The sequence below is a fragment of the Myotis daubentonii genome, chromosome 4, assembly GCF_963259705.1.
Source record: "Myotis daubentonii chromosome 4, mMyoDau2.1, whole genome shotgun sequence".
NCBI lineage: Eukaryota > Metazoa > Chordata > Mammalia > Chiroptera > Vespertilionidae > Myotis > Myotis daubentonii.
The window spans coordinates 20,125,715-20,145,179 of NC_081843.1; the positions used below are offsets into that span (position 1 = coordinate 20,125,715).

Genomic DNA, 19,465 nt, shown 5'->3' on the forward strand with positions numbered 1-19,465 from the left:
TGGAGTGTAGAATGGAGTGGAGTGGTGTGAAATGGAGTGGAGTGGAAGGGAGTAGAGTGGAATGGAGTGGAGTGGAATGGAGTGAAGTGGAGTAGATTAGAATAGAGTGGAGTGGAAGTGAGTGGAGTGGATGGGTAGAATGGAGTGGAGTGGAGTAGAATGGAGTGGAGTGGAATGGAGTGGAGTGGAGTGGGGTAGAATGGAGTGGAGTGAAGTGGAATGGAGTGGAGTGGGGTAGAATGGAGTGGAGTGGAGTAGAGTGGAATGGAGTGGAGTGGGGTAGAATGGAGTGGAGTGGAGTGGAGTGGAGTGGAGTGGAGTGGGGTAGAATGGAGTGGATTGGAGTGGAGTGGAGTGGAATGGAGTGGAGTGGGGTAGAATGGAGTGGAGTGGAGTGGAATGGAGTGGAGTGGAGTGGAGTGGAGTAGAATGGAGTGGAGTAGAATGGAGTGGAGTGGAGTGGAGTGGAGTGGGGTGGAATGGAGTGGAGTGGAGTGGAATGGAGTGGAATGGAGTGGAGTGGAGTGGAATGGAGTGGAGTGGAATGGAGTAAAATGAAGTGGAGTGGAGTGGGGTAGAATGGAGTGGAGTGAAGTGGAATGGAGTGGAGTGGGGTAGAATGGAATGGAGTGGAGTGGGGTAGAATGGAGTGGAGTGGAGTGGAATGGAGTGGAGTGGAGTGAAGTGGAGTGGGGTAGAATGGAGTGGAGTGGAGTGGAATGGAGTGGAGTGGAGTGGGGTAGAATGGAGTGGAGTGGAGTGGAGTGGAGTGAAATGGAGTGGAATGGAGTGGAGTGGAGTGGAGTGGAGTGGGGTAGAATGGAGTGGAGTGGAGTGGAATGGAGTGGAGTGGAGTGAAGTGGAGTGGAGTAGAATGGAGTGGAGTAGAATGGAGTGGAGTAGAATGGAGTGGAGTGGAGTGGAGTGGAGTGGAGTGGAGTGGAGTAGAATGGAGAGGAGTGGAGTGGAATGGAGTGGAGTGGAGTGGAATGGAGTGGAGTGGAATGGAGTAAAATGAAGTGGAGTGGAGTGGGGTAGAATGGAGTGGAGTGAAGTGGAATGGAGTGGAGTGGGGTAGAATGGAATGGAGTGGAGTGGGGTAGAATGGAGTGGAGTGGAGTGGAATGGAGTGGAGTGGAGTGGAGTGGAGTGGGGTAGAATGGAGTGGAGTGGAATGGAGTGGAGTGGAGTGGGGTAGAATGGAGTGGAGTGGAGTGGAATGGAGTGGAGTGGAGTGGAGTGGAGTAGAATGGAGTGGAGTGGAGTGGAGTGGAATGGAGTGGAGTGGAATGGAGTAAAATGAAGTGTAGTGGAGTGGAGTGTAGAATGGAGTGGAGTGGTGTGAAATGGAGTGGAGTGGAAGGGAGTAGAGTGGAATGGAGTGGAGTGGAATGGAGTGAAGTGGAGTAGATTAGAATAGAGTGGAGTGGAAGTGAGTGGAGTGGATGGGTAGAATGGAGTGGAGTGTAGTAGAATGGAGTGGAGTGGAATGGAGTGGAGTCAAATGGAGTGGAATTGGAATGGAATGGAATCAGGATGGGATGGGATGGGATGGGATGGGATGGGATGGGATGGGATGGGATGGAATGGAATGGTATGGAATGGAATGAGATGATTCCAAACCTTGCTAAATCATCAGCACCTCCTTACCATGGACCATGGGCACTACCATCCCACCTCCTCTCCATCTTTCTCCCCTCTCTCACTTCACCTCCCACCATTCTCCCTCAATTCTCCTTCTTTCTTTCCCTCAAATACATAATCCTGTACCTACCTCAGGGCTGTCACCTGCCTAGTCTGCTGTTTCCTCACATAGCAGTTTCCTCATTCATGTCTCAGCACAATGCCACCTCCTCCAAGAGGCCCTCCCTGACTGTCCTCTGGCAGTAGTGTCTCTCCCTGCCACCCTCCATCTCATGAGCCTGTTTATGTTCTTCACGACATTAATTACTATTTGAATTTCTCATATGTATTGTTGGTCCACGTGTTTATTGGCTGTTTCCATGTAGGTTAGTAAAGGCAGGGATCTTGTCATCCATTCACACCAAGAACAGTTCTTGACACACAGTAGGTGTTTGGTGAACATTTATTGAATAAGTGAGATCCTTTCCCAGTATTTGTCAGTTCCTTGAGTACACACGTTTTCTTCTGTTTTTATTCATTTTCGTTCCCCTAGCAGGATTCCTCAATGTTGGCACTGCTGACATGTGGGACTGGGTCATTCTTTGTTGTGGGGCTGTTCTGTGAGCTGTAGGATGTTAGCAGCTCCCTGGCCTCCACCCACTAGATGCGAGTAGTACTCATCCCCATTTGTAAGAACCAAAACTATCTCTAGACTGTCAAATGTCTCATCCCCAGTTGAGAACCCCTGCCTTGCATTTGCCCCACTCACTGCTGGACACGCTGAAAACAAATATTTTGAAGTCCTGCCTCTGACGCAGTTCCACCATATGACCAGCAGGTGGCAGAAAAGACCGCCTTTTCATTGACATGGTTGCCCTCAGTGCAAAAATTTTTTTTTCTTTTTTTTTTCCAGCCTGGTAACTGATTTTGCAGCCTTGCTCACTCACCCAGGTGGGGTTCTGCGGGCATTCCCCCCACTTTACACTTCTCCAGACTAAACAGAAAAGAAGCAGCAGCTGTGTCCTAACCCAAATGCAGATAGAAAAGTCAGTGGTGTAGGCCAAGCATGTCAAACTCAAAGGCTAACACGGGCCAAATACATGAGGCATGCAGCCTGTGGGCCACAAGTTTGACATGCTTGTGTAGGCAGTGGCAGGAGTGGAAAGACAATCATCTAGGAATCAGGCAGATCTGAATGTCAGTCCCAGTCGTATCCCTTTCTCCCCAGGACCCTCAGCCAGTTAACATGTCTGCGTCCCACACGGTAACCATGTCCAGGCGGGAACCTGCTCAGAAAAGCTGTGGTAAAGGATTGAGCACTGTTTTGGAAGGAGGAATATGCCACTAGCTCTGCTGTGCACCTTTGTGCAACTCACCTAACCTCTCTGGTCTTCCATGTCCTTACCAAAGAAGAGGAACTGACCCAAAGGGCAGCGGTGAGGATGAAATGAAACCAGAGCAGGCACACAGAGGCTGCAGTCTGCAATGCTCTGTTTATGATTAAGGGTTTGTTTTTGTCACAGTCCTACACTCCCTCGGCCTCCTCCAGCCCACAGGACACACGGCCGCATGCACACAGCACACAGCACACAGCACACCGCACAGGCACTGAGAGGACAGCAGGCCCAGAGCTCAGGCCACAGCATCCTGGGGTTGGCCCCTGGCCTCCACTGGTGGTCTTTGTGGAACAGGAGACCACAGCCCACCAAGATGGGTCCCTGAGGCCCAGGCCAGCCTCCCTCCCACCACCACCCGGCCTCCAGACTCAGATGGCCTGGTCCTGCCTCCGTCTCAGGTTGAGCACGCGGGCCGCTGCCAGGAAGGCTGCCCCGGTGAGCAGCTCGGCGATGAAACTGACCCAGCCCAGGGCCAGGGACCAGCCGAAGCGGATGTCCACCTGGTCCAGGAGGGCCGTCTCCTCCAGCAGACACAGCGCCTCCCGGAAGGCGGCGGCCGAGTACGCGATGTAGATGCTGATGCCGGCGAGCGTGACGAGGGCTGCAGGGGACAGAGGAGAGCAGATCTAACCCTGCCGGCCTCCTCTCCCAGCGTGTCCTCCTTCCACCCCAGGGCCTTTGCCCAGGCCGGTCCCTCTGCCCCATGCACCCTCCTTTCCCTTCCCTTCTTTCTTTTAAAAAATATATTTTATTGATTTTTTACAGAGAGGAAGGGAGAGAGATAGAGAGTTAGAAACATCGATGAGAGAGAAACATCGATTAGCTGCCTCCTGCACCTCTCCTACTGGGGATGTGCCCGCAACCCAGGTACATGCCCTTGACCGGAATCGAACCTGGGACCTCTCAGTCCGCAGGCCGACGCTCTATCCACTGAGCCAAACCGGTTTCGGCCCCTTCCCTTCCTGATGCCATCACTTAGCTCCTCTCCATCCCCATATCTCAGCTCACGGGTCTGTTCTGAGCCTCACAGCCCCCACATAGCCCTCCATGATGGCCCAGGTCTGAACTGTCATTTTGCATCTATTTGCTTTGGGGTTTTCGTTTTGTTTTGTTTTCCATTCATCAGTTTATTTTGTTACTTAGATTCCACATATGAGTGCGATCATGTGATGCTTGTCTTTCTCTGACTGGCTTATTTCACTCAGCATGATACTCTCCAGGTCCCCCCATGCTGTCTCAAAGGGTAAGAGATCCTTCTTTTTTACTGCTGCAGAGTATTCCATGGTGTAGATGTGCCACAGCTTTTTATCCACTCACCTACTGATGGGCACTTGGACTGTTTCCAGCTCTTAGCTATTGCAAATTGCGCTGCTATGAACATAGGGGCGCATACATTCTTTCTGATTGGTGCTTTGGGGTTCCTAGGATATATTCCCAGGAGTGGGATCACTGGGTCACATGGAAGTTCCACATTTAATTTTCTGAGGAAACGCCATACTGTCTTCCGTAGTGGCTGCACGAGTCTGCATTCCCACCAGCAGTGCACCAGGGTTCCCTTTTCTCCACATCCTCGCCAGCACTTGTCATTTGCTGACTTGTTGATGGTAGCCATCCTGACAGGCGTGAGATGCTACCTCAATTGTGCATTTATTTGTGAAATGACTTAGCTAATGTCTGTCTGTCCCAATGGGCTGAGTCCCAGGGGCTTCGAAGATAAGTACTTAGCGCTGTGCTGCCCAGTCCCGGTGCAGACTTTATTGAAATGGGCAGCTCCGCCCTTCACTGGCACCCCCAGTGGCAGAGCTCCGCGGCCTGGTCTGCGGCTCCCGCCCTGCACCTCGAAGGTTAGAGGACTTCACCGTCACAGAAAGTTTAATGGGGCAGCGCTGGGTTCGAGACTTGGTTGTGTGCGGACTATTAATGCCAATATTAACCATCGCCGTGGGTTGCACTCTTCCCACCTCCGCCCATTCCTTTCATTGTTTCCCTCCGGGGACCAAGCCTGTGTTGTTTCTTTTTTTTAAGGCGGAGGAGGGAGGCCTGGGAACAGCCAGCCTGTCTTTGAAAGCCTCGGGGCTGCCAAGCAAAGGGTGCTGCCGTGTGCAAGCCGTCAAGCCGCGCCTGTGAGCGGCAGGTGCACAGGAGAGCAGGTGGCCAGGGCAGCCCACCGCCTGCGGGGGACGCTCCCCTGTGGCTCCCTTGGTGAAACCGCGGGAGCAATTCTCAGTCCCTGCCCCCACCCCGCTGCCTCCCTCCCAGGACCACAGACCCAGGAGCCCTGCGCTGGAAACGGCTCATTCTTCCAATTGGGATGTCACCGATGGGGAAACTGAGCCCTGGAGGCGTTGGGCCCCCCTCCCTTCCCCCCTCCCTTTCCCTCTCCCTTCCCCCCTCCCCCTCCCTTCCCCCCTCCCTTTCCCTCCCCTCCCTCTCCTCCCCCCTCCCCTCCCTCCCCTCCCCCCTTCCCTCCCCTCCCCTCCCCCCTTCCCTCCCCTCCCCTTCCTTGCTGGGGGTTCCTGCACAGCCCCTCCTGCAGCCGGAACCCCAGGTAGGGCGGGCACCTACCTCCAAAGAGGAAGAGGGTCCCCGTGAGCAGCAGCAGGAGGGATGCTCGGAGGAGGAAGCTCAGAAACCCTGTCATCCCCCCAAACACCATGAGGATGAGGCTGAGGGGGAGCAGAATCACGAAGGTCCCGTGCATGGCTGAGGAGAGAGGGGGGCAGGCGAGGGTTACCCACGCCCTGCAGCCGGTCAGCAAGCATTTCCTGGGCACCTCCTGGTTTTAGTAACACGGCCATTACTATTACTCACAATAATAACAACCACAGTGACTGAGGCTCGTCCGTGCGAGGTTTGTGTCCAATAAGCATCACGCTTCCTTCCCGGCCCCTGCGAGGTAGGAACTGCTATGGTTCACTCCCTCATTCTCGCAGCGACTAAGGTTTGTTGAGCGTAAACTGTGTGCCGGGCACATCGGCCCCGGCCGGCCCAGTAGCAAACACACCGAGCCTTCTCCCCTCGTGGGGCTGATATTTAGGGAGTGGAGTGAAGCAGTGGACACAGAAACGAGTGACAGAGTTGAGAGACGGTGACAGATGCGCGGGGAGGGGAGTGAACAAAGCAGAGGGGGGGTTCGGGCGGTGATTTCCCCTGAGGAAGTGACATCCACATCACAAGGCATGATCAGAACTCAGGTTACAAGATCAGAAAGTACAAGAGGACGAATTGCGTGAAAGCCAAGACCCATGGTGATGGGGTGGCGGGGGGGGGGGGGTGGCGGGGGGAGAGGGCTGGAGGACCTCTAGGGTTTCAAGATCTCCAGGTCTAAACAGTTGCCACCACTTTGTCTCTGAGCTTCCTGGCAGCCAAAGCAGACAGGAAACAATTGCAAAGTTCTCTTTCACCAGACACTCATTCACCAAATACATACCGGTCATTTGCCACGAGCTGGGAACTGAGCCTCTTTAAATCTTTTTGGCGACAAGCTGGGCAGGACTACAAATCCTGTCCTCTCCCCTTCAGGGCGGGAGCTGCACACTCCCTCGGGAAGCCTATCCCTGCACCGGGCCTGCCACGCCCCCTCTCTGGGCCTGGGCTCCCAGCCACTGTCCTGGCCTTTGGTCCCTGGTGTTGCAGCATCTTAGTCGCTTCCCTGTCTCACCTGCTGAGCCCTGAGTTCTTGAGGAGCCAGATCTTGTCTCCTGTGCAATGCTATCCCTGAGTGTATCCCTGAGTGTCTAGTCGGGCTCTTAAGGTGAGTGTTCAACAGGCATTTGTTGACCTAATTAATTAAGAGCTAAAACAATAAAACTATGGCAGTGTTGTTTTTTTACAGTGAGCTTAGGATGTACCTGTGCCTCTGGGGTGTGTGTGTGTGTATGTGTGTGTGTGTGTGTGTGTGTGTGTGTACTTTGGAGGGAAAGCAGAGATGGAAGGAGAGAGTGACAGAGACGAAAGAGGAAAAATACATCTTTAAGTATTTGAGGGTTTTTTAACTTTGCCTTCTTTATTTTCCACGCGTACTATACACCACACTCAATTCCGTCAAGAAGTAAATAGAAAAGCAGCTACACAGGTCATGCATCGTGCGCTGGGGGTGTGACTGCTGAGAGAACTGGGTGTTTTTCATAGACATCACTAACCATCCCGATATGTTTCCTCCTTCCCGGGCATGAAGGAGACCGCACAACCCCGCTGTCAGATTGGGCAGGGTCGTATGTTCCTGGCCGGTATAGAGCGAGAGGGAAGGCCAGGCAAGGTGAGAGAGCAAAAGCCCCAAGGCACCTGACTGCCCTTCTCCCCGCCAGGTTCCTAGGAGGCCATGGCTAGGAGGCCCGTGGCTGGGAGGCTTGTGAGATGGCCTCACTGTGGCTAAATGCATGGATTTCAGGGCCAGGTGGTCAGCATTGGAGGTCAGGCTGTGCCTGGGGCCTTGGCATGTCACTCATCCCTCAGAGGCCCAGTCTCTGCAGGTGTGAGATGGAGGGGATGCTATGTGGCTCGCAGTGACGGGTAATTTAGTCCGTGTCGTAGAATAAGTGCTCACTAAGTCATCGCCCTGCCAGGGATCAGGAGGGTGAAGATAACGACTCAGTGTGACTCCCCCTGTGACCACAGCACCTTGTCTTCACTCTCTAAAGGCCGCCACCTTGGTGAGTCAGGAAGACAAGGCTGATCTCCATGCCCCCTCCCCCTTCTCCGCGCCTACCCCTCCCCCCCCAGGGCTGTCACAGGAGAAATGTGATTGGGGGAGGAGACCTGTGGTCTTCCTCCCTCCCTCCCTGCCCCCTCCTCCCTTCCTTCCTCCCTTTCTTAAGGAAAAATCATGGGCAAGGAAGCACAGCAGCTGGTGTGAAACCTGGTCCTGTGGGCCTGGTGCCCGCCTGGCCCTGCCTCCAGACGCCGGCTGAGAAATGAAATCATTTCTCATTTAGAAATTAATGAGGTTTCCCAGAGCCGCCTCCGCCTGGCGCCCGCACGCAGGGTCCCCAGATGCTCCGCCAGCTGACTTGATGTACGCATTCAATTAAAAGCCCGGGAAGAACAGGTCCCCGCCCCCACCTCCAGAGTTGTAAGAGCCCCTGCTGAAATTTAGTTTAGCGTCTTCTATTTTTTTCACGGGCCTTCGCCTTTGTTATTTCTTAATTTTTCCTGCAGTCTCAGAGCAGGAGTGCTGTCCTCTCTGGGTATGTGCCCCTCGCCAGCCACGTCACATTCAGAAACTAATGCCTACGGGCCTAGAGAGGGGCGAGCAGAGCTCGGGACACCCCAGCAGACAAGGTCCCTGTCGGCAGGGACAGGAGAGAGACCAGCCAGGAAAGGGAGGCAATCATGGACTTGGACATGTCCAGAGGAAATAGGCATGATGATGGGGGTGGGGGGGGGGGAGGAAGGGGAGGGCAGTGAGGGGGAGTACCTCTTTGGATACAGTGGTTGTATTTGTTTCCTCGAGCTGCCGTGACAAATTACTGCCAACTAGGTGTCTTAAACACAGCAGGGCTTTCTTCTCTCATGCTCTGGAGGCCTCAAGTGCAAAATCGAGGTGTCAGCAGGGCCACGGTCCCTCCAGAAGCTCTAGGGGAGAACCCTTCCCTGCCTCTCCAGCTCCCAGTGGTGGCTGACCGCCTCTGACCACCATTCCTTGGCTTGTGGCAGCCTCACGCCAGCATCTACCTCCATCTCCATACGGCCTTCTTTTCTCGCCTCTGATTCTCCTTTTCCTATCAGGACACTTGGTATAGGCCTGAGAGCCCACCGATTTAACTCAGGGTGATCTCATCTCAAGATCCTTCACTTGCATCTGCAAAGACTTTTTTTCCAAATAATGTCCCATTCCCAGGTACGTGGACCTGACTTTGGGGGGGTGACACCTTCCAATCCCTTATAATTTACAGTGGGGACGCAGCAGATGATAGCTAAGGTTACTCTGTAAAACTAATGATAATGTTGGCAGGCCATGGTTTCATCAAGGGCAAATGAGTACCCAAGTGCAAGAGATCTTTTTGACTCAAAAAGGCTTTGTTGCTAAACAACCACCTGAATGGGAGAAGATATTTGCAAATGATACATCTGATAAAGGGTTAATATCCAAAATATATAAAGAATACATACAACTTAACACCAAAAAACAAACAATCCAGTTATTTTAAGAAAATGGGCAAAGTGCCTGAATAGACACTTCTCCAAGGAGGACATACGGATGGCAAATCGACATTTGAAAAATGCTCAACATCACTAACCATCAGGAAAAACACACATTAAAACCACAATGAGATCTCACCTCAAACCTGTCAGAATGGCTATCATCAACACATCAACAAACAACAAGTGTTGGTGAGGATGTGGAGAAAAGGGAACCCTTGTGCACTGTCGGTGGGGATGTAAATTGGTGCAGCCGCTGTGGAAAACAGTGTGGAAGTTCCTTTAAAAATTAAAAGTGTAACTACCATATGACCCAGCAATTCCACTTCTGGGTATTAATCCACAGAAATACAAAATACCAGTTCGAAAAAAAAGTATATGCACTCCCATGTTTATTGCAGCATTACTAGTAATAACCAAGATATGGAAGCAATCTAAGTGTCCACTGATAGACAAAGAGATAAAGAAGAGATGGTGCATATACACAATGGAACATGACTCAGCCATAAAAAAGAATGAAATCTTGCCATCTGCAGCGGCATGGATGGACCCAGAGGGTACTGCGCTGACTGAATCAAGTCAGCCGGAGAGAGACCAATAACGAATGATTTCACTTATGTGTGGGATGCAAAAATAAATAATCAAACAAGACCCCCAAAAAAGTGCTTTGTTACAAGGAAAAAGAAACCAAACCCAGAAAGAAGCTAAGGTGTTCCCGCCAAGGAAAGCGGTGCTTGTGGCTGCCCCATGCTCACACTGTTCGAAGAACCGCTGGGTGGGAAAACGGGGCTCCCACAATGCTCACGAGACCAGGAGTCCCAGGTGGTTGGCTAAGTAACAGATCTACTCTTAACGACAGCAGGCATATGCCTTTCCTCCAGAAACACCAGAAGCTCTAGCCAAAGAAGGAAGTCTCAGGAACCCTTTCCCACAGAGGGAAATGCCACTGTCTTGCCTTTCAAATCTTGTCAATGTGACTGTGGGACTCCAAGGTGGGCCCAAAGGCCTTCAGTCCTGTTATGCCTGGTAAGAATGTGGATGTCTAAAATTGTTGTGAATATCTATCCTTGAGTCTGTGGTCACCAGAACTTAGCCCGCTTGAGGGTGGGGGCTGACCCTGGCTATCTTCATGGTCTCCAGGATGCATTGTGGTGATATGGGAGGAGCAGGGCTCTACAAGCAAAGACCTAAGTTCAGAGTCTTACTCCACCTCTTACCAAGCAAATGATGTCCCCTCTCGAAAGCCTGTTTCTTCACCTGTTGATTGGCCCCTGGATTATCTCCTGGTTTTGCCAAGCTGTTGTGGCCTTTGAATGTTGGAATAATTGTTTCTTTCTTGTCCTCAAGTACCTTAGTCTCTGCCGGTAGGACTTTTAATTCCCATTTCACAGATGAGAAAACTAGGATGCAAGGTTCCTATATTAGTTGCTCAAGATGGAACAGCTATGAAGAGTCAGAGCTGGAATGGAACAATAAAGGAGGCTGACAAAGGGTGGTGGGACTACGACAAGGGGTGTTTAACACAGCCTGGGAGTGAGGAAGGGCTTGGGGGAGAGGAGACAACTTAGCTGAAACCTGGAAGACAGATGAGGAGGTGGTAACTGGACAGAGAGAAGGGATGGGTGTTCCCCAAAGAGGGGGCAGAATATGCCAAGACCTCAAAGAGGAGGTACCCAGAAAGCACACATATCTCAGCACATGCAGCTGGAAAGACGGGCAGGGGTCACAAATAGTTACCTGCACTGCTCCCTAGGGCTTCCTCTTGGGGGTAGTTTGATGGAATATATAACATTCTTCTTAGAGAAGATTCAAACAACACCTGTTTGGCCACCCTCAACTCCTCTCTCTTCCCCTCCTCCCCTAATGAACCTCCAGGAATGCTTGAAGGCACATCCGTCCAGTCTTTTTCCTATATATTTCCATGTCTTCCCATATATTTACCTATTTCTATAAGACACACACTTGAATGTGTTTGATCACCCACAGCATCTCACCCTTATAATTGCCAGGCTTGTCTTCTTTCTTAATGGCATATAAAATAAAGATGTATCTTAAAATGTTGGCATATACTCATAGAGAAGGTATAATATATTGGGAGGTTTAGGGGAGAGGGATAACAAATGGAATCATACTGCCCATAACACTCTGAACCTGCTTTGTTCATTCTGCAGTATATCTTCTTGTTCTGTGCATGTTCGTGTGTTATTTTTGCAGGACACATAATATTCCATAGAATGGATATACCACATGTGAATGCTTAGCCATGACTCCACGCATAGGCACTGCAGCTGAGTCTTGCTTTTCAATGCTACAAAAATGATATGGCAAACCCCCAAGAAGTGGAATTACTTGAATATGAGTTTTTTTTAGTTTAGAATGTGTGCTTGACTTTCACGAGGCACCTGAAGCCTGGGGCTCTATGCCTGGAGGAGCTCAGACCCCAGGCACCTGCTGCCTCCCTGCTATGCACACATCACATAAAAGTTCCCTCCTGGGCCCAGAGAGCCTCTTGACATCAGTATGTCCCAATCCTTTCTCCCAGTCGGTCCCCACCACCTCCTCTCCTGCTGGAAACCAATCTTGTCATTTTCCAACCTGCCTCCTCAGAGGATGGCCGGCCAGGCCACTAGCCCTCGGTCCAGCTTCTGCCATTGGTTTGCTGTGTTGGGCAAGACACTGACCCCTCTGGGTCTGGGGTGCTTGTCTGGGGGATGACCAGCCTGACCTTCCTCCTGGGCTCTTGGAAGGTGACAGGGAGGTCAGACACGGGGAGGACTTGAGGTGCACCCAAGAGGCACTTCCAGATGTGTCTGGAACACAATGCACTCTGTCCTGCCTCGCACCCTTCACCAACTACTCCTCCTCATCCCTGGTTGCCTGTCTGGAGGAGGAAGAGTAGCACAGCAGGAATCCAAACCCAAGAAAGGCCAGGAGCCCCTCTTCTGGGCTGATGTGGCCTCCGGTCTTAGTACACTCATGTGATACTGACATTACACTTGGTGTGTCATCATTCTAAATGGGTTAGAAACTGCCTGAGTTCAAATCCCAGATCTTCCAGTTACTGTGCAAACTTTGGTAATTTACCTAACCTCTCTGTGCTTTAGTTTCCTCGTTTAAAAAGTGAAGATGATAACAATAGTACCTGCCTCTTGGGGTGGTTGTGAAAGCTCCATTTAACAGATGAAAAGCCTGCAGCTAAGGGAAGCAATATGACTTAGAGGAGGAGGAGATGTTAATTGTGCTCCTACTGTGAGCAGTGCCCTCCGAGTTGGGTGCTTTGCTTATGTGACCTCATTTCATCTCAAAGCAGCCTGTTTAAGGAAGCAGGTGACTTGCCAGAAGTCACACAGCTGATAAGAGGTGGGCCTTTGTCTATGATAGGGCTGCCTGGATCCCTCCTGACAAGTAGCAGGTAACTCAGGGCCAGTTAGCACAACCCATCCCCTCCACCACAGTGATTGGCTCAGACCTGGGCATGTGATCTCGTCTGGTCCAATGAGAAGCCTATCTGAAGGTTTTGCAGAATTATTTAAGAAATAGAAAGTCTCCTTCTACTTGGGTTGCTAAGACTGGGGAGGATTTGAAAACAGAACCCAAACAGGAGCAAAACCCAGAGAGGAAAAGAAAGAAATTGAGTTAGTTCTCTGGATGCCAGAAGGCTGGAGCTTTCCAGTTACTTGGACTGGGAAGCAAGTTTAAACAAGTACAATTTGAGTTTCTGTCACTTGCCATCAAAAGACTCCGGGCTGATACAACTAGACTGTGGCTCTTTTATCTCCACTGTGCTGAATTGGATGACCTCTCTTCACCAAAAATTATTCCAGGCCCTGCCTGCTTGGCTTTTCTTGGAGGACAAATCCAAGCTTCTTCCCATACTCCCCCCACTAGGGCTTGGCCAAGAAGCTGACCCAGAAAACATGCTGCCTTGACAACTAGCCTCTCTTCTTCATGGCCTCTGCAGTGGGTCCTTAAAGAAATAGAATATCTTCACATTATGAAAGAGCTTGGACAAGATTCAAAATTCGTTCTGGGGATAAAAAGATTCTGGGAAAAGCTGTCTCCAGGGGTGATCTGCAGCAAACACACGGTCTGAAGGGCACCCTGCTCTCTTCCATGGGTGACATAATGGTAATAATAGCAGCTACCACTTAAGGGGCACTTACAAGGCCAGGCACTGCCTACGGCTCTTTAAAAACGCTCTCCCATTTCATCCCTTGCATATCCTTATGAAAAGAGATGACAGTTATGCTCATTTTTCCCAGGAGAGGTACAGAGGCTTGACCAGGCCACACACCTAGTTGGCAGTGAGGCTGAGGGTTAGACCTAGGCCAGAGGCTGCACAGATGAACAGACTCTGGATTTGAGTTTGCCTGTTTCTTAAAGTCCTGGAGCACTCAGGGGTGTTGCATCATCAAGATTCACCAAAAAAACCAGACCAGTGCCACCCAATTTACCCATAGATGTGTTCAGTAGGCAGAATGCCAGCACCCAGCCCAGCAAAGGATCAGCACTCCATAGACGAGGCCACATCTAAAAGAGGCTGGAGAAATGGTCAAGAGGACTTGCCTTTATTGAGCATGTATTATGTGCCTAGTACTTTTAGATGAAATCATTCTTTCATGCAGCATAGGCACCCCACAATAACCAGGCCCTATGTGAGGTGCAAGGTAAAGTTATATATTTTTCATCCAGCTAGTTTGTGGGAGCCTGACCATACCCCCTCATGGTTTTGACATCTCATTTTGAAAGAAGTGGAAAGAGAAGCTCAGAGAGGTTAAGACACCTATCCCAGGTTCACAGAGGGTCCTGGTAAGGGACTGAGCTGGGATTTGAACCCCAATTGCCTTACTTCAAGGTCAGGAACTCGATTATTCTTGAAACAATGCTCCAGGAACTCCCAAAAGTTCCCCCTGGTCCAGCTTGGGGCTGAGGACAGAGTCCTTGGTACCTCCATCTTTTGTCAACTTCTCACATATTCCTGGTGTCTGGAGGATGTCTCCTTCAGTGGGACTTCATGCAGTGGTGTGCTGGAACTGGGTCATATCAGCTCACAAGACCCAACTATTACATTTTAGGGATGAGCCCGTTAACATCATGTTGATAGCTAGAAATTGACCATACTGGAAATATTTACACCACAGAAATTGGCAAACGCTGTAAATCAAGACTCCCTTCCCCCAGAGAGCCAGTTGTTAAATATTTCCTAGCAAGCCGCTGGACTACAGAGAAACAGTTCTGGTTCATTGATTTACTCATTCATTCAACAAATATATACTGAGTTCCACCTCTAACCTATAGTCTGCATTCACTCTCATACCTGCTCAGAAAACCTTGCTTCATGGCCTACTCTATGCCAACCTCTGTGCTAAATACTGGGGATTCCGCAGTGGCCAGACAGGCATGGTCCCCGCCCTCATGGAGCTCACAGTCTAATGAGGGCATCAGATTTTAACCCCCACAAGGTCACACAACCTGTACTAGGAGTAGAAGCTTGACCAAGCCAAGCTGGCAAGTAGGAGCAGACAGACTCCAGGTCGAGGGTATGGCATGTGCAAAGTCCCTGTGGCCGGAGGAAACTTGGCATGTTCTCAGGACGGGCCCAAGGCCAGCATAGTTCATAGTTAGAAAGAAAAGAGCGAAGGGGACCATGGAATTGGAAAGGGACCCTGGCAGCCTGGTGGGCCGTGCTAGGGACAAGCCTCAGTAAGTCTATCAAAAAAGGCCCACATTTTGCAAGGTCTATGGAACTCAGTCCTCATTGCCTCATCGGATCCTTTCTACGGTACATCACTGAGCCTCAGTTTCCTTGCTAGAAAAGTGAAGATGGAAATGGAGGTTGTGGGATTAAATGGCGACATAGATGGGCAGCATCTGGCTCCATGTCTGGCCGCTACAAGCTGAACTATTACATTTATCTCCCTCCCGCCTTCTTGCATTCCGTCCTTACACCTTCACTGCGCTCCAGGCTCTATGCTGGGCGCTGTGATAAGAAGCGGGCCTTTACCTACGATAGGGCTGGCCCTCTCCCTTGCTGCAAGTACCAGCTCACTTAGTGATGTGGGAAATCAGCCATGACCAAGGCAGACACCATGGCCCCTGGAGGGAGAGGGCTGTTTTCTGCCTCTGAATTGCCTTCCCTGAATCATTCAGCAAGTATTTATTCCATCCGGCCACAGCCAGGCCACTCCTCCTCAACTCCCCACCTCCCTCCCGGGCGGCAGGAATCCTCCCTCGCTTTTGTATCTTCAACAGTGAGGATACAAATGAGGCTGACATGGGTGCGCCTGGGGGTCCACGGGATCAGACCTGCTCTCTTTTGGGCATTCAGCTCCCCAGCGGGTGTAGGTGTCTCCGGGGATCACCCGCCCTCCCTTATGCCGCTGTCACCCTAAAATGCAACTGCGAGTTCCCCCATCTGTCTCCCCAGCGGGTCTGCGAGCTCCTGGAGGGCAGGCCTGGGTCTTACTCCTCAGCACCCTGCCTGGAGCACAGAAAGCCTGTCGTCAGCGTTTGTCGAACGAATCCTAGACCGCACCCGGTTCCAGGTGCAGCCAGAGAGGCCCTACCTACTCCCTCCTCCCGCCCCCTCTGCCCCGCGCCGCCCCGCCCCGGCCCGCCTGTGGGAGAGGGGCTCCCAAACTGGTGGCCAGCCCCGGGGTCTCCCTCCAAACCCCCTTCCCGGACTCACTGAGAAGTTGTCGGCTAGAGTCGCTGACCGTCACGTTCTCCTGCCAGAAGGGGTTCATCAGCGGCGCGCACGGGCTCTGGACTGGAGGGGGCAGAGGAAGCAGTGGGCCGGCGCCCTGGCGTTGGGACCCCAGCCCGTAGGTGCCCCCAAGTCCCCAGGTGCCCCACCGGGAGCGCGAGTGGAGAGTCGGTCTCAGAGGGATGCTGGTAGCCACGCTCCCTGCCCACCGCCCTCCCGCCCCGGGACCACGCGTTCGAGGCTCGGCGGCTCGCGGAGGGGTGCGCGCCCAGCAACAGGTCCCCGGCCCCTTACCCCGGCAGGTCCGCCAGAGACCGGAGTGCGAGCTCAGAGGCTCGAGCTGGCTGCGGTTGGCGCCCCCTGCACCGCCCCGCACCTCCCGGGCGCCGCTTTCCAGCCGCCGCGTGTCGATGATGTACCAGAAGTCGGTGCCGATGGCGGCCGCCAGCAGCACGAAGCTCAGCGCCCCGGCCAGCGCCGCCACCCCCGCCAGCACCGCCAGGGGCACCCGCATGGCCCCGCTTCCGGTCCGCTGCCCGCGCCGCCCAGCCGGGGTCTGGAACCCCGGCCCTGGACCCCGATCCTTCCCCCGGCCCTGGCTCCGCCCCTCAGAGTTTCACCTGCTCCCTCAGACCACACTCCCACCAGCCCAAGCGCACCCTCTCTTCCCTCTCCTCACTTCTTCCCCAGGCCCTCCTCCCTCCAACCCCCACCTCACTCTCCAAGAACCCCCAGCGTTGCCCACTCTGCCCTGCCCTTTCTTTCCACCCCAGCCTTCCTTACTCTCCCTACACCTCCTCCTCAACTCTCCCCTCCCTCCCTCCGTGTGTCAGGAGTCCTCCTTCGCCAGCCCTTCCACAGCTCCTGCTCCCCGCCCCACGGTGCACCCCCTCCTTCTCTGTGTGGGGAGTCTGGGCGGTGTAGGGGAGGGAAGGTGGCCTTCCACAAACTGGGCGAGTAAGAAGAAGGGACGCTGTGGGCCTCACAGCCCCCAGGCTTCCGGATAATCCTCAGTAGCCTCTCACCGTGCAGCTCCAATAACCCTTCCTCCAAAATCACCTTCAGCTGATTTTCTAGGCTGGCCACAGCAGGAAAAGGCAGACCCTTGTTTTTCCTAAAAGTTCATTAGAGCAATGGTCTAGGCCAGGTCCTCCTAGTCTATTGTTTCTCCCACCAACGTCCTTATTCAGCATTATCACTGCCACCATCAGCACCATCACCACCACCATCACCATTCCATCACTACCACCACCATCACTACCATCACCATCACCATCATCACTACCACCATAATCACTACCATCACCACCACCATCACCACCATCACCATCATCATCATCACCACCACCACCATCACCATCACTACCATCACCACCACCATCACCACCATCACTACCATCACCATCACTATCACCACCACCATCACCATCATCATCACCACCATCATCACCATCACTACTTTCACCATCACTACCATCATCACCATCACTACCATCACCATCACTACCATCACCACCACCATCACCATCACCACCACCATCACTACCATCACCATCACTACCATCACCACCAACATCACCATCATCATCACCATCACTACTATCATCATCACTACCATTATCACCACCACTATCACAACCATCATCACCATCACTACCATCACCATCACTACCATCACCACCACCATCACCATCTTATGACCAAGAGATCAAAATCTTGGCACTCCTGCAAAACATCCTTAAGAAAACATTGTGCCACCTGGCCAACATGGCTCAGTAGTTGAGCGTTGACCTATGAACCAAGAGATCACAGTTCAATTCCCGGTCAGGGCACATGCCCGGGTTGCGAGCTCAATCCCCAGTGGGGGCTGTGCAGGAGGCAGCCAATCAATGATTCTCTCTCATCATTGATGTTTCTATCTCTCTCCCTCTCCCTTCCTCTCTGAAATCAATAAAAATATATTTTAAAAGAAAATATTGAGTCAAGACCCAGTTGATGAATTGGAGAGAGAATCATTATGTTCTTAACATGCTTAGAACAAGGAGCTGTGAAAGAAAGTGACATAGGGGAGGTCTCATTTAGATTCAGAATCCAAAAAGTGACCCTGATGCTGAGAAATGCAAGATGCAAAGGCATTTCATGCCTAGAGGAGGGCTTATGTGAATAACTGAAAGAAGAATAATCACAATAATAGTTACAGAAGAGCAAGTAGAGAGAATTAAGATTATGGGGAATGGGGTACAGGTGGGGACCAGGTCCTACAGGGCTCGAGGTTATAATCAAGAGTTTGGGTCCTAGTCTAAGTCACTTGAATGGCTTTGAGAAGAGAAGTTAAATGTTCTAATTTACATTTGTAAAAACCTATCTTCACACTGGCATATACTGTAGGGAGTCAGAAAGGGAAGGAAGCAGGACATTGCAGTAGAAGCAGCAAGAGATGCTAGTGGCTTAGGATAGGACAGTACCCGCAGTGGACAGGGAGTGAAGTGAATAGATATTTTCAATTGGGGAGGGGAGGTGGAATTGATAGGACTTGGTGCTAGGCTGGGGTTGAGAATATTATTTTCCCAGTTACTTTATTCTCCTTTACCAACACCATTTTAATCTTCATCAACACATCCTCATCTTCATTATCAGCAGCATCAGTAGCACCCTGGACAGAGCTCTCGCCAGCAAGAACACATCCTCCCCTAGAATCTGCACAACATTCTACTCCATCACCCCTTCAGCCACCATCTTGACTAAGTGGATCTTTCCCGTAATCATCACTACGGACGGCTTTGCTTTCATCTCCGTCACACTATGGCTGATATCTTTCATTGCACCATCATCAGAACAGTCCTCAACTGTTCTATCAACATTAGGGAATCTAGATGAAGGTAAAATTCAATGAGGCTGATCCCAGGACCCCCAAGTATGCCTTTAAGGGTTAATCTCTCTCTCATTCTCTCTCTCTCTCTCTCTCTCTCTCTCTCTCTCTCTCTCTCTCTCTCTCTCTCTTCCTTTCCCCTCTCTTGGCTTCATTCTTCAAGCACAATCTCATTTGTTGGGCCCCAGGGCCTACCTTTCACAGCTCAGCAACTCCAACAAAAGGAGGGAATCTCTTCTTCGAGGGTATTTGCCAGATTTCAATAACTGAAGCTCATTTGACTGCCTTGGGTCATAGTCCCATCTCTTAACAAACCTCTGTGACTCAGAGGGATAGAATGCAGTGATCAGCCAAGATTGGGTCACCTGCCCATTCCTGGACCCCCTGCCCACTCCTGCAGCCCAGTCCCACCTTAATCCTTTAAGCTAAGCGGTGTTATGGCTGCCAAGTGAGACAAACAAAAATACAAGATACCCAGTTAAATTTGAATTTGAGATATAATTATACTGAACATTTTTTACTTTGTTGTTATTATTGTTGTTGTTGAATCTGAAGTTCAAATTTAATGGAGTGCCCTGTGTTTTTTCAGGAAAACCTAGCTGGCTCTTCAAAGGAAAACCAAGATGTCATTAGCAAAATGAGAAGGGGCCATGGCAAACACAACAGCAGATGCTCCTCCGCCCTCAGGTACATGTCCCTTCCCCGATCCCACTTTCCTCATCTATATAA

The 19,465-nt window shown here is 51.5% G+C and overlaps 1 protein-coding gene across 3 annotated transcripts; it reads right to left on the reverse strand.

The window, feature by feature from the left end:
* Positions 1-2,079: 2,079 nt before the first annotated feature.
* On the reverse strand, positions 2,080-16,619 carry TMEM114 (transmembrane protein 114). 3 transcript variants are annotated; one of them, XM_059693124.1, is made up of 4 exons: positions 16,162-16,619; positions 15,850-15,930; positions 5,586-5,723; positions 2,080-3,621 (listed from the first exon to the last, which is right to left on the reverse strand). In XM_059693124.1, the coding sequence occupies exons 1-4, from the start codon at positions 16,379-16,381 to the stop codon at positions 3,389-3,391; spliced, it is 672 nt and encodes a 223-aa protein (XP_059549107.1). In that variant the 5' UTR covers positions 16,382-16,619; the 3' UTR covers positions 2,080-3,388. The 3 variants fall into 3 exon arrangements, with proteins under 3 accessions (XP_059549107.1, XP_059549108.1, XP_059549109.1); XM_059693125.1 differs by lacking the exon at positions 15,850-15,930; XM_059693126.1 differs by lacking the exon at positions 5,586-5,723.
* Positions 16,620-19,465: the final 2,846 nt, after the last annotated feature.